The sequence below is a fragment of the Streptopelia decaocto genome (genome assembly GCF_964273445.1).
Source record: "Streptopelia decaocto genome assembly, chromosome: 2".
NCBI lineage: Eukaryota > Metazoa > Chordata > Aves > Columbiformes > Columbidae > Streptopelia > Streptopelia decaocto.
In genome coordinates, this window is record NC_138655.1 from 152,781,952 (window position 1) to 152,796,218 (window position 14,267).

Genomic DNA, 14,267 nt, shown 5'->3' on the forward strand with positions numbered 1-14,267 from the left:
TGATTTCAGAAATTCCACCTGTGATTACATCTTGTGAGTGTAGAATATGAATATTGCATCGGAGAAGCTAAAACTATTTCCATTATTTGTTAACAACAAATAAACTAATTCAGTGAGATGAGGACGTTTTCAGATCTCAAGTTTATTCTAATGAAAGTTCTCCCTATGTGTGGAGTCTCTTTTTCTCAAATAGAACTGGGAAGATGAAGGGTTCCAAAATAGAAGCAGCATGTTGCATTAAACACGATCATCAGAACACAATTGTGTTTATGGAAAGTGCTTTAAAAACAATTAGTAATAAACACCGTGTCCTGGGAGGTTTGTAATCTAAACAAAAAGGTAACAACCAAGAGCAGTATTATGCTTGTGTTTGCAAATATGAACCCAAAGCACAGAGAAGGGTGATGCTGTGCCTGGGGGGGCACAGCAGGAGTGAGGTGGGGCCAGCAAAGAGAACACGTTCTTCCGAGTCCCGGACCACTGCATTCCCCTGAAATAGCTGTGTATTGTGCTCTACACAATGTGCAAACTTAATTTAAACAAGTCTAATGCAGTTGAGGTATAATGAAAGCTGAATGTTTTAAAATACTCCAAGGTTGAAAACAGACATGGCTTTGCTTTTTACATATTCCAATAGTCTCATATGATAAAATTGCTACTACATTTTTAATCTCTGAAGCTCTGAATATTCCCTTCCTGAACCAGAGTTCCTGCCTCATTTTGATCCCTTTGCAGCTTTCTGAACTGTCTTAAATCCTTGTGTAACCTTTTCAGCTTCTTTGTTCAGCCATCTCGAGGACTAGAAGCTGTGTACTTTTAACCTCAGGGAATTTAGGACATGAAGTGTAATTTAGGTTTATAGTGAAGAAAAGTCTTTACATTAAAGGAAGTGATTTAGTGCTAATTCTCTAACTGAACTTGTTGATTATCAAATTAACAGGATTAAAATATGTCCTAGACATATGGAAGATGTAATGGCTGTTCATTTCATTGGCTAATGTTTGCCTCAATCCAAAACTCCCTTTTTCAGTCTCAGTTGTATTTATCCAGTATCTGAATTTGCCATGTGATGGGAGGAAAAGTGCTCTGAGGAAACCAGGATGATGCAGGGAAACTCTTCTCCATTATCCAGATTCTCCCTTCAGCCATGGCATTTTCCTCCTTTTCTGAGGGGGTATTTGAATTGTGTATGTCATTTTGGAAGGCAGAGCTTATGTGCTTTGATCTGTATTGCCATTTTTGGTAGAATAAGCTTGTTGACTTGTAAATTCTGGAACAGCTTATGGAGAAATATTTTATTATTTGATTAAAGAGAAGATGCACTGAAAGTCTTGAGTGTCCAAGAGCCCTGACACCAGTGCAGGATCCCCCTGGCATCCAGGCACCATCTCAGTGTTAAACAGCAATACATAACTGAAAGGTGGTGAGGATGGCAATAGTTCAGAGCCATTTCAGTCAGAACTGGGAAATCGCTGTGCTGTGGATGTAACTACACGACAGCATATGTGCTCTCCGGCATTAAATGCCTTACAATTGCATTTTGGTTAAAATTTCTGATGAATTAGGTGGTTGTCTTCTTTCACCATAAGAGACCATTGTGTTAAAATCAAATGAGTCAGTTTTGACAGCTCATTTTCAGCTTAAGGAAAAAGACAGAACTCTCAAAGTGGTCAAAATGCCTGACTTTAGCTTTTGAATTTTTCCTTATGAAAAGCATTTTCAGTTTGGAGAGTTAATTAACTTACATTTCAAAACAAAGCAAAAAACCTGAAACACTAAACATAAATAACCTCTTTTTCTGACCTGCAGCATTTTTTTCTCACATTGTGTTTACAGCTTCTTTCCATATTTCACTTGTTTTTCCGGTTTAATACACAAAAATATTCAAAACATCAATTTCTTGCAGGATAAGAAAATATCCACTTTTTCCGGACAAGCTCAGTTTCTAATGTAAGATGACAATCAGCAGGAAAACTTAGGAAATAGGGCTGGAATGAAACCAGAGAGACCATTTGTTTCTTCGGAGAAGCTATGGGCAAGGGGGCTTATATACAGAATATTTTTGATATATATTAGGCTATATGTCTATCACATCCTCTCTGGTTTTCTTGCTGAAGGTTTTCAGGAATGGCAGCATCCCAAAACAGCCACCGAAAGAAATCAGTGTGCCAAATAGCTAGTGTTAAAGAAACCGAGAAGCTGGGCTTGCAGGCTGGCAGGACTGCAAAGCGACGTGGTGTGAGAACAGAACACCCGGGACAGGAGGGAGGAGAGACAGGGAGCAGGAGCTGGAGGTGATGGAAGGTGCCCAAGCCTGGCTGACAGCAGGAGATGCTGGCACACACACTGGCGAGGAGGAGGAGGAGGAGGGCAGTTACCATGGCTCGGCTCCTGGGAATGGCTATAAAGGAAAGAAGAAAGTTCGAGACATGGGGTTTGGCCAAGTGTTAGGGTAAAAGGCAAAGTCTTTGTTCTTAAATACAACTCAGTGGGAAAAACTCCTTTGAATTGGACGTGGAGAGCTAGTTAGAAATAACAACAGGAAGCTAAGAATGGTTCATGCCAAGCGTTGCAGAGTAAAGAGGTTCCACACTCTGAAATACATTCAGCTGAGAAATAAACTCTGAAGGGAAGTGGAAGAAGCCCCATCATTTGAAATACTGTAACAGGAGTAGACAAAGCACTGGAGTGCACTGCAGGGAACAGTCTTTTTTTGGCAGAGAGCGAGACTTGGATGACCTTATAGCTTCTTTCTGTCTCTATTAGAATCACAGAGTCCAAAGTCTCTCTCAGAGCAGCAGCACAGCCGGCTGTGGAGCTTTGCCCAGTTTGGGCATCGCAGTGTTGGTTAGTATCACTCTGCAGATTCCCAAAGCCATAGTTAATAGCTCTGCTGACAAACTCTCTGATTAGTGTGAAGTACTAGCAAGCTGTGAAATGTATTTTGGAGACTTTTTGCCACCTAAGGGACCAGATCTAAAAAAGAACATAAACAGAATTTGTGTTCATGTAAGATAGTTGGGCAGAAAGACATTGTTACTGTCTTTCAATATCCCCTTTGCTGCACGGTGCTTACAGTGCCCAGTTTGTTAAAGCTTGCCAGTTTTCATCCCAAAGTCAGACTTTAGTCCTGCTTTCCTGTAGTGTATGATTTAAAGGAGATGCAATCTGTCTGATGTGTTAAATTGTAACTAGAAGTTTAGTACATATAGGTGTTGTAGCTTCATTCCCTAGTAAATCCCGGTAACCAGACCTCAAAACATGGGCACTTTCTCAACTCCAGTTAGAGATTTTCTTAAGAGACGAGACTTAGGAACCAGTGAAAAAAATTCTAAAAATTATACTCTCCTATACTATAGTATGTAAATACTACAGACTCATTGCATATCGTCATTGCTTATAGCTTTGTAAGAGTGCAAAGATTCTTAAACATCCTCTGCCTCTCCCTTCCAGTGAGACATTTTGGTGGGAGAGACGCTCTGTGTCTGCCCTGCATGGGGTCACTCATTTCTGTTTTCCCTCTCAGCTTGGCTGCAAACCGCCAGAAGTTGCCCAAGTCGCTTTCACACCCAAGAGCAGCATTTTTCTCCCATCCACTTGATTTTCAGGCTCTTTTCCCGGGCTGGCTGTCCTGCCGTGTTCTCCTCTGCCCGTCCCAGCACGACTCGGAGGCAGCAGAACACGGCGGGGAGGCTCTGGACTCACTTTGTAAGAGATTGTTTTCATTCCCAACAAAGAACGGCTGGAGCACTGCAGAGAAACAGGACTTGCCCTTTCTGGACCTCTGCTGTCTGGGAGCACGTTGTGATTATTTGTTTATTTGGAGAAGGTTTATTAGCGTTGTCCTAGGAAGGCTGTAAGGAGCCCTGGGTTTCTTTGCCAGCGTCACCTGGGTGGTTCAGAGACGTTGTTTTCCAGGGCTCTGATGTGCCCTGTACTCTGCCGTTTTGCCAGCCCAGCCTGGAGAGGGATGCTGCTCACTCAAGGGGAAAGCTAAGAAGTTTTCAGTCATGTCAGTGGAAAACAGAAATCTCTTCGAGAAGAGTGGGAACAATTGAGTTATTTTATGCTGAGGCACAGTAAAACTCATTTTAAAAGCTATTGCCTTATGTCCATAATTTATTCACAGTGCTACTCCCAGCAGATTTACTACGACTATTACGCACTTAAGTATGCACATAGGAGTCAGTAACATCAGAATCTAATGTTTTACTTCTGTTCTTTTGAAATATCTTTGTGGCAAAATATCTTTTATTATTTCAGAGTTGTTAGAGGTTTAACAGCATATTCCCAAATGGATTGTGAGCTTAGCAGAAACTTTTTGAAAAGGAGTCCAAATTTTTGAGTGATAACAGGGCCCTCGCAGAAAACCTCCAGGAAATGCTGTTTCTATGTTTAGTGCAGTCCCATGATAACGGGTGGAAAGCACCGAGTGGGAGAGGTTTAACAGAACTGGAAACTGAGAAATCGCGCCTTCTGGATCGTCATGTGCTAAATCACACGAGGTTAAAGGGAACAGGTGGAGAAGGGAACTAGAAGAATATGGTAGGGATAATAAGAACAAGGTGGGAGCCCAGATGCTGAAAGCAAAGAGGAAAGAGATGGTCAGATTTATGAATGTTGATTCATTTCCAGTAGTCATCTAACTGGCTGTTCAATATATAGCTTTATTATATGTGATGTCTGCTAGGCCTGGAGTTCAGCAACGCTTCACTGAGGCGTGTTTTAATAACGGGAAGGGAGCAAAGGCCAACAGTATCTCTGGGCAGCTGGAAGCTCTGACATACACTGCTCCTGCCCCAGATGTTTTTTGCTACTGTTATCCAAATTGAATTAATTTTAAACCGATCCTAAATTCAAATAAAGTACTTCCTGACCTCTGTTACACCACCACTCTTAGCAGTGCTTATGGCTGAGGTTTTTTAAATTGTCTCTTTTAAAGATTTTCTCTATTTGACAAATGTTGGTAAATAATAAATAAGGTAACTCTGTCTGTTAAAGGAGATGCCAAGTGGTTGAGATGATGACTAGTTCTAAGAACCTGTCTGCAAATACGTATGTAAAGATTGGAAATGCTAGTTGTTTGGAAGAACTCAGTTAAAGGCGTTTTCTGTTTCTACACTAGTACAGATTTTCCGGAACAAAGATATACAGGATGTTTCAAAAAGATGGACCCAATTTGAAATCACTACGGCTTTGAAATGGGTTCCATCTTTTTGAAACACCCTGTATATAAAAAAGGCAGAATTATAGGCATTATTAACAAATTTTTTACAGTATGTGATTTTGTTTCCATATGCACAGATGTATTTTTAAAGCCTTTGCTTCATGCTCCTAAATACCTATGATTTGGCTTGCCAGGTTGAACAGCAATGCAAGTGTGGCTTATGTAGAAATACCCTTTATTAGAGTTAATTAATTTAGCCTTGCATGCACACCTTACAGCGAAGCTCCTGTGGCCTTGGTCTCTGCTGCCCCATATCTCTGTCCCTGGTTGAACAGATGGATGTTGTAGCTTCACTGCTCTTGCTCGGAATCCAGTGGTGGCCCTTCTGCTCTTCAGCTGGTGGGAGGCTCAACAGAAGCTGTTGTAGAAAACACAGGTGCATGTGCACGCCTGTAACACAACAGAGGTTTAGGAGACTGATACAATGTAAGACAAGAACAGTATAACATTAAAGGTAACACACGGAAGTGGTAATTGGTGCTTCAGGCTCTGTTGGGGAGTTTTGTTGCAGTTGAACAAGCGCTGGAAGGGGGTTCCTGTTACATTCCTTGCAGGAGAGCAGGTCAGGCTGCAGCTGCCTAACCAGGCTTGCTCCTGGCAGTGCCCCGCGTAGGGAACTTCACATCATTTTCCTCTCAGAATGCCTTGGAAAAGCAGCCTGAAATTGCTGGGTATTTGGGGTGTATCTCTTTCTGTCAGTGCCAGGAACTGATCCCACCGATGGGCTTAGCCCTGCCCCGACCATCAGGGCTGAGAGACTTCCCAGAGCTGCAGCTAAAACATTATTCACTATTCCTGCCTTGGCCTCGACAGTCCCAGCTTTTATGGAAGACTTTTGAAGCAAAGAAATAGTAAAAAGAAAAAAAAAAACACATATATTTTTCCATCTCCTTTATGTTTAAGGGCTGAACTTGCCAAAGCTTTGTTCTTCTCCAAAGGCACCTCTCGCTGAGGTCTCTCTGTGTCTCCTCTCTCCTTTCCCAAGCTGAGCACTGTGATACTCTGTCTATAAAAAGATCTCAAAACAGTCTGAAAATGATCTCTCATGATGGCTGCTAGCAGACTGCAGTTTGATGATCGGTTTAACTGGATCTAGTTCTCCACCCATCTGCTCCCAGCTTCGTCTTCCTCTCTTCTGTGTTTCATCTTTATCTTTTACACGGTTGGTTTTTAGGCATCTTGTGCTGTTATTTTTCTTCCTCTCCAATGACAGAGCTGAGGGGAGGAAAGGGGTATGAACAGCTCTTTTGACACAAGTACAGATTTGCCTTGGTTAAGTGGATTATGAAAAATGTTCAGGAGTGGGAAGTTTAGTTTTCATGGGCTGTTAGAACTTTCAAGTTCTCTTACTGAGGACAGAGGAATACCTCGATGTTGCCAAATTTTCTTCACCATCTACTGGCTGAGATCATCAGCTATTTTAGGACTTTAAAATCTCTTTCATTCTAACCTCCTGAGTACTTTTTTAAGGTTAAATGAGGAATTTCCTTCCAGACTATCATACCATTGAAAGAGAGCTGCCATTTCTGCTCCTTTAGTGGGAAAACAAGTTATCTAAGAACGGAAAAGAGTGGAGCAGAAAGCCACAGTCAGTAAAGGGGTGTGACCTCGGCAGCAATAACATTTTTCATTAAATGATTTTTGATTATATTAAAATGTTTATCAACCACTGTCCATTGAAAATAATTAAAAGATTGCAAATGCAGATTTGAAGGCGAGGCCAGGTTATGAGTTATTTTAATATGAGTTGGATTTTAACTGTTAGCTACTTGCGGAATGTGGTTGCTCACTCAGCTCACACGCTTCTGTGTCTGTGCCCCAGCATTTATCATGTTCCTGTGGGAAATCAATATTTTAGATCCCTCTTGTTGTGAATAGATTTGTGCATGGAATTCCATTTACAAAAGTCTATCAAAAACAAATAAAAGGCACCAACTACATTTGAAGAATTTCATATTTAAGAAAACATTCACACACATCTTTTTTTCATTATTTTCCCAGTCGTGAGTCTTGACTAAGATTAAATATTGGGACCAATTGTGTTCTACAGGATGTAAGCTTAATCTGTTCCAAAAATAACATTATTATCTGTGATGGTTAACCATTCCTTTTAGAAATAAATGCTAATGAAAAGCAAATAAATGCAACCGTGTATTATGCATATTCTTTTTACATGTATTTGCAGAGTTCGTTTAGTTGAAAGAGGATCTCCACATAGTTTGCCTCTCATGGAGTCGGGAAAAGTAAGTACTGAAAGAACATTTATACCTACCTTTTATGGTAAATACTTCCAGTACATTTCCATTTCTGATAATTTTTACATCAGTTGAGTGTTGAGTGAGGCTTTGTCAGCTGTGCAGACTGAAGCCACCGAGGCCCTCGCTGCTCACACGCTGCCCATGACACTGCGGATGCTCATCTCAAGCGTTCTAACCGCGGCTTTGCCAACACTCGTGGGCAGAGGACGCTCCTTTTGCCATTTAACATCTGCCCACCTCTGTTTGGCTGTGTGTCCGTTACATGAAGTCACTGGCAGGCCCTTGTCCTGGGGAGGCTTCAGTGTGCCTCTGCCTTTCCTTTGGTACAGGCCAAAGTGTCATGGGGTTCACGTGTTTGTTTTATGGATGCTTTTAATCTTCTACTGTATACTCTCAAAGAAACTTGGGCCATTTGGTAGGATTTCGGTATCGTAGGTGGACATTTTATTTCTGAGGAGTTTTTAGTGATGGAACAGCTTTCACAAAGAGAAGAGGTTTTGTAGCATTTCCTAGATCTATCAGAATTTATTACATCTATGGGATATTTCAATGTATGTGTGCTGTAACTTTTTACCGACTTCTTCTAGTTGCTAATGAAGTTATTTTGGGGACAAAGAGTCAGCGTACGACTGCAGAAGCCAGGATCTGTTTTCTTACTGCCTCATGTGTTTTTTTCAATAGATTCTCCCAGGCGTACGTATCATTATTGCTAATCCAGAAACAAAAGGACCCTTAGGAGATTCTCATCTTGGTGAGGTAAGGCATGAAAACTTCACCTTTGTATGCTCTGAACTAAATTGCAGAGATAAAGCTATCATTGTGTATGCCAGTGGTTTATGATAACATATCTTATCAAATATCTGGTTAAGAAACTTATGAATTATACAGATCTGGTGTGTTACATGGCATTTGTATTCTTATTGATATTGTTAGTAGCATACTTGATAAACACTAATAATAGTTTATGTTTGTTAAAACATGGAAAAAAAATTGCTTTTTCTAACTATTTTCTACTTGGTACTTTGCTAATTCTGATGAAAAAATAAGTTTGTTGATGAATCTGATACAGCTACATAGTTTTCTAGTGCTATTCTCTTTATAATCATTGTGCTTCAACGCACTGAAGTACTCTCATTAGCTGAGTTGAGCAAGGCTATAAGTTTTTCCAATTTATTTTATGTTTCTAGAGAGAGAAAAAGTGTTTTCAATAAGCAGTTAAAGATCTAATTAACTAAATGAAGAATTTGCTTAGTCATAATTAAAACTACAATCTAATTTGTGAGATTCATCTGTGAGATTTCATTACTATGAAATCATAAATACTTCTACGATGCCTGAGTTAGATGAAATGAATCCTTCACCATAGGTGAAGGTCTTTGGCCTCACCCTTTAAAATAATCTGTTTGGTGCTCATGGAGGACGCCCTGCTGGAGTAAATACACGAACCAGGAGGGGAGACCTATGAAAAGAGCCCGGTGCTCTATATGTTCTTCAGCTACAATGCTAAAAGGCACTATAGTATTCTGTGGCTACAACTGAAAATATTTGCATCAAGAATTTTCAATAACGCTTCATTCTGGAAAGCTACTTTAATTAATACCAGTGTAATTGCTTTTGACTTAGATATGGGTTCACAGCACTCACAACGCCAGTGGGTATTTTACCATCTATGGAGATGAATCTTTGCAATCAGATCATTTTAATTCAAGACTCAGCTTTGGAGACACACAGACTATTTGGGCTCGAACTGGCTACCTGGGGTTCCTGAGAAGAACAGAACTCACAGATGCAAACGGAGGTAAGAGGTTTCTCATCATCTATGTCCATGCACATAATTTGGGTTGAGTTTGACAACATGTCTCTTGACCTGTGCTACCCAACTTGTTCAGTCTGTGAAACCTATAGAACGGCAAAAAAAGCCTTAGTTAAAATAATCAGAGGACAGGGTTTCTCTGCTGAGACAGTTGGTTGTCCTTTGCTGTACCTCAGGTACTATAAGTCACCTCCACCACGGACTTTTAGGCACTGTTAATGTGCCAAGTGCTTCAGCTTGAAAAACAGGAGATGCAGCTTAAAATGGCATCATGTGCTCTTGCAGTCTTATCCGCAGGAACGGATTTGTGCAAGTTGGAAAACCCGTGTTGTGAGACTGAGCCCTGTCCCTCCTGTGACCACCTTCCTTGATAATTCCTCTGTTTTAAACTTACAGAAGCTGTCCATTTCTCAAATTTCCCTGTCTTTAAACCTGCAGGGATGGTTCCTGAAACATGATACAAGCAGCAGGCTGCAGGAGAAGCTACGGGGTGTTTGGGTTTCTGTCGGGAATGCACAGGATTTCATTATTTGTTTTTATGACATTCCTTATCTCACATACACTGTGAGCAAGCAGCCCTGCCAGGCACACAACCTCTCTGCTTGGGAAAATGTTCCATTCCTGTGATTTTTGCAGAGCACGGTGCCACGAGTGGTGGCTGGATGAGATGGCACTGGAAGCAACACTGTGAGCACCTCCAGGAGTGACCCCAGCGTCCCAGTGTCACTGCAATTAGAGTAGCAGCTATTCAGCCAAGGAGCGAATTCATCAAATCTGAAAGGATTTTAGTAATCACTGTGGATTACGGCTGCTGCCCGTGTCCTTATGTTAGCATCTCCTGAAGAGATTTACTTTGGGTTGCACAGGCTTTTTTTCATTTCATAATGATAGCCCAGCATTGAGAAAAATCAGGATTTTCTGAGGATATTGCAACTTCAGCATCGAAATGGCTTAAATCTTCCCCTGGCAAAGAGTTATGAAGTCTCGACTCTCCTCCTGCTTTTAGCTCCCAGCGCAGAAAGTTCTCTGCCCTTTATACTGGTAGAGGTTATATTGCCATTACATTACCACCATGCAACTACCTAAATTAATGTAAAAAGAGCCAGTTATCTGCTTTTGAGTCTATTAGTGAATATTATTTTTTTATGGATAACATGCAGTCATTTATTATCAGCCTAATACATTTTAAAAAGTGTCATTTCAGCCTCATTTATTTCTTCAGTCAGTAGAAATTTGTGCTATAAGAGCGCAGCGCTTCAGAGTGTGCATTTGTCTGAGTGAGCAATTTGCTATCTGGCATATAGCACGTATTTCTAGTTTATTGATAAACACCTTTGTAAGCCACCTTAAATATCAGTGCGGACCAGCTCAAAGCTACTGGAAGAACATACTGTTAGGGTCAAATCTATCCTTTCTCTGTCAGAAGAAAGAGAAATAAGGAGTTTTTTGTCTATTCAGGGCACCTTAAAAAAGAATGAGTCTGTTCTGCATCCGCGGGGAAGACATGAATTTATGCCACTGTCTTTGGATAAAGACTTACAGCTTTCTCTTCTTCAAATGGGAATAGTGCTTCTGCTTTCTGCTCTGCGTTGCACTTCAGTAATGGAAAATCCTCATTAGTTTGGAAATCACTTTGGGGTTTCAGAAATTTGAGGATAACTTATAAATGTTATACTTATTTTACTCTTTTATTAATGTGAACATTTTTGTAATTTAATGTACAGAACAGAATCATTAATTTTGTTTTTCCTTACACCCAGAACGCCATGATGCACTTTATGTTGTGGGTGCATTAGATGAAGCCATGGAGTTGCGAGGGATGAGATACCATCCAATCGATATTGAAACCTCTGTAATTAGAGCACACAAGAGCATCACGGAATGGTAAGGATTATGTAACACCAGGGCCCTTACGTAAAGCTGAAATATCTATAATGTCTGGGGTTTTTTCTTGGATGTTGCAATTGGTACAGGAAGTGACCCATCAGGATGGTTACAGGATTTATAACCCAGCTGTAAATACATCCCTAGGATGAAACTTTTCATGAACAGATTTGATCAAGAACGACTGTTTTCTTCTCAGATCATTCAATGTGTTTATTTTTGTGTGTAGTTTTAAGTTCAAGTGAAGGATTAAACTTTTAATTTGAGGTACCCGAGCAGCTCTCAGGTAAGTCAGTAGCTGTTTCTTGGAGTTTGAGATTTATATTCTAACCAGGAAAAGCAAGCTGCTGTCAGTTCAAGCTTCAGGAGTGTTGCTATTAGAAGGAGTAAGCAAGCGAACATTTCAAATAAATGAACACACTAATAAACTTTATTAGTGAACACACTGTTACTTTGGAATTGGTTATTAATAAGTCAAGCGGTGATCAAATCAAGGTCACAATGGAAATTGAAGCAGTAAATCAAGGAGTTAATAATGATGTTGTCATAATCAATGTATCACATCATCAAATGCGTACAGCAGGTAATCATTTCTTGAGGCTGACATAAGAACAAATTGCTTTTCATTATTCTTGCATCAGAGGCTGAGTCAGGTAGTTTGTTTGTTTTGATATAACCTCAGCTCAGCTCTTCTCCTTTCAACCAAAACGAACCTGTCGCAACACCCAGAGCAATTTAGTGAGTGTAAGATCTGAGTCTCCATTTTTCTTTTCAGTCCTGTCTGCAAGAGAGTGACCTGGAGCAATAAGCTTTATAGTGAAGCACAGCAACCAGACTGGTTTCTTTAGTCGAAACACCTTGCTTTTTTCTTAGCTATCTGTTAAAATTAAAGCAGTTAATTGTGTGGCTGACTGTAACTGAGGTTTGTGTCTGATTGCCTCCTCCCTAGAGCACCGTCCCTGCTGGTGTGGTCTTGTGCCAGCGAGCCATTGCACAGGGTGACACATTCTGTGTCCTCATACGACCAGTGTGAACACTTTAAGGATGCTGTGAAATCCTCCTTGAAAATGTGTCAGATCGATAGCAGGAGTGGATGGAAAGTTTTCAGATCAAGCTATTTGGGGACAGCTGTATTATAAGATGGCCACAAATTCATACATCAGTGTGTTCAGCAGTACCTGTTTGTCAGAGATCTGCATGTCCTCAAAGTGGGAGGTCATGGGCAGCAAATGTAGCCGTATCACACTGCAGAAATCATGGGGTATAGTGGCCCAAAATGCTTAAATTATGTTCCTTTTTTCAAGACAACTGAGAGCACTTTGAGAATCCTTTTCCTTCCATTATCTTGGAAATCCTGAGTGGGATAGTGGCAACTGGGAAAGGGTTAAGCTGAGAGGACCGAAGAAAAAGACCACTGAATTTCTGTGAGAGGGTAGAAGTACATGCAGGTAATTCTCAGTGCCTTCACCCTTCCCAGTAGTGGGGTGATAATGCACAGGGCACTTGAGTGAGATTTCAGAAAACACACTGCTACTACTGCTGCTACCCTTTGTCCAAAGGCCAAAATTTAAAGTCTTCAGGGTTGTATTTTTCCTCAAAGAAGAGAGATTGCTGGTGATTTCGATGTTTGTCTGATGTTGGCCCTGCAGACAATGGACACACAGCGGTTCAGCACCTGGTTTGCTCACAGTTCCCAACCTCTTCCCAACTGGTGCTCTGCTCTCTCAAGTCACCTTCATGGAGTTTTCATTCGTAGTCCTAGTCCTGACCATCCTTGTTTTTTCTCACTTAACTTCCCTTGTCTTTGTGAAACACTCCTTGACAAAATAATAGCCAGTTAAATCTTTCTTTTTATAATATATGTACTTTGTATATGCCTTTCTTTGGATGGGGGCACAAGCCTCTGTTCTTGTCGAGGCAGCTGTTGTTTCCACTACAGTGACCCGTTAAGGATTTAACTGCATCGATACCTGTTGCAAACAAAAGTTCATTTTGTCACGCGTTCATTTTGTCACATTTAACACTGCTGAGGGAAGTGGTGACTTGCCGACTGACGTGATCCTGCTGGGCAACTTCTGTCATTGGGGATCAGATCTAAAAGGTCATTTAAAATTATTCTTGTCTCTTAAGAAATTTTAGCAGAAAATCAACAGCCTCTGAATCTGGACCTCCTGTGTCTTAATACGTAACAAGCAAAAGAGCAGCACAGTCTGGTTTTATTGTGATGTATTACTACACCAGGCAATTTTGAAAGTGTTATTAATACTGTGCAACATCTTAAGAAATAATGTATTTGTACGTGTTTTAATTAAAGCACATAGTTGGCTCATTTAAACTTCAAACCCTTGAAGGAGGAACAGCGCGTAGCTTCCTGGAGTTTGCTAAGAAGTGGTTTTCTCTCTCTGCGTAATGACAAATGGGTAAAGCTCCACGAGGCATTTGGAGAAGAAAGGGCCTCTTTCTCTGAGGTGTTTCTACAACCTCCTGGCTTTTCCTGAAGCATTTGTTGGGTTGGAAGCAGCAGGAGGGGCCGTTCCCAGCTCAGTGCATTGGCCGTGTTGCATCTGTTGGGTGTGACTCCCTATTTCTGATGGAAGTGCATCCTTCCTGGGTCCCTATTTTTTTTGTTTCTTTATTTTTATTCATCAGGGCTAGAAAGTTAGTTTATTCATAGGTGATACAGGCTGGGCAATATGTCTTCACCTCAACTAGTGAGAACATAAAGTGCGATATTTCCTTTTGCTTACAGTGGCTTAGAATCGTGACATATGAAATGAGTTTTAAATTAAGCTGAAACCCTCTTAGGAGTGTCACTGGCTCAAATCACTTTATCCGAGCTTCACGAAGGTTTTGGATATTCATCTTCCGAACTCAAACTAACTTCTCCTAAGCTATGTGTTAGGGACGTGCTCCTGAACCTTGCCATTAATTGCTTTCTCAAGTAACAAGCTAACAGTAGGTTTAAGACATGGTTTCAAGTGCTAACTTATATTTTAATAAGACCTCCTCGGGCTTTTTTGTTAGGATACATATCATACTAATTTAGATGTTTGTACAGCAATCTGTAAAACTTCTAGGACCTCTC

At 40.7% G+C, this 14,267-nt stretch overlaps 1 protein-coding gene across 9 annotated transcripts in view; it reads left to right on the top strand.

The window, feature by feature from the left end:
* The window catches only part of DIP2C (disco interacting protein 2 homolog C), a 326,391-nt gene that overhangs the window by 306,679 nt on the left and 5,445 nt on the right, over positions 1-14,267 (top strand). For all 9 annotated transcript variants that reach the window (XM_082043979.1, XM_082043982.1, XM_082043981.1 and 6 more), the window contains 4 exons: positions 7,413-7,470; positions 8,167-8,241; positions 9,109-9,283; positions 11,059-11,182. In XM_082043979.1, coding sequence (XP_081900105.1) covers positions 7,413-7,470; positions 8,167-8,241; positions 9,109-9,283; positions 11,059-11,182 — 432 coding nt within the window. The remainder of the gene's footprint in view (positions 1-7,412; positions 7,471-8,166; positions 8,242-9,108; positions 9,284-11,058; positions 11,183-14,267) is intronic.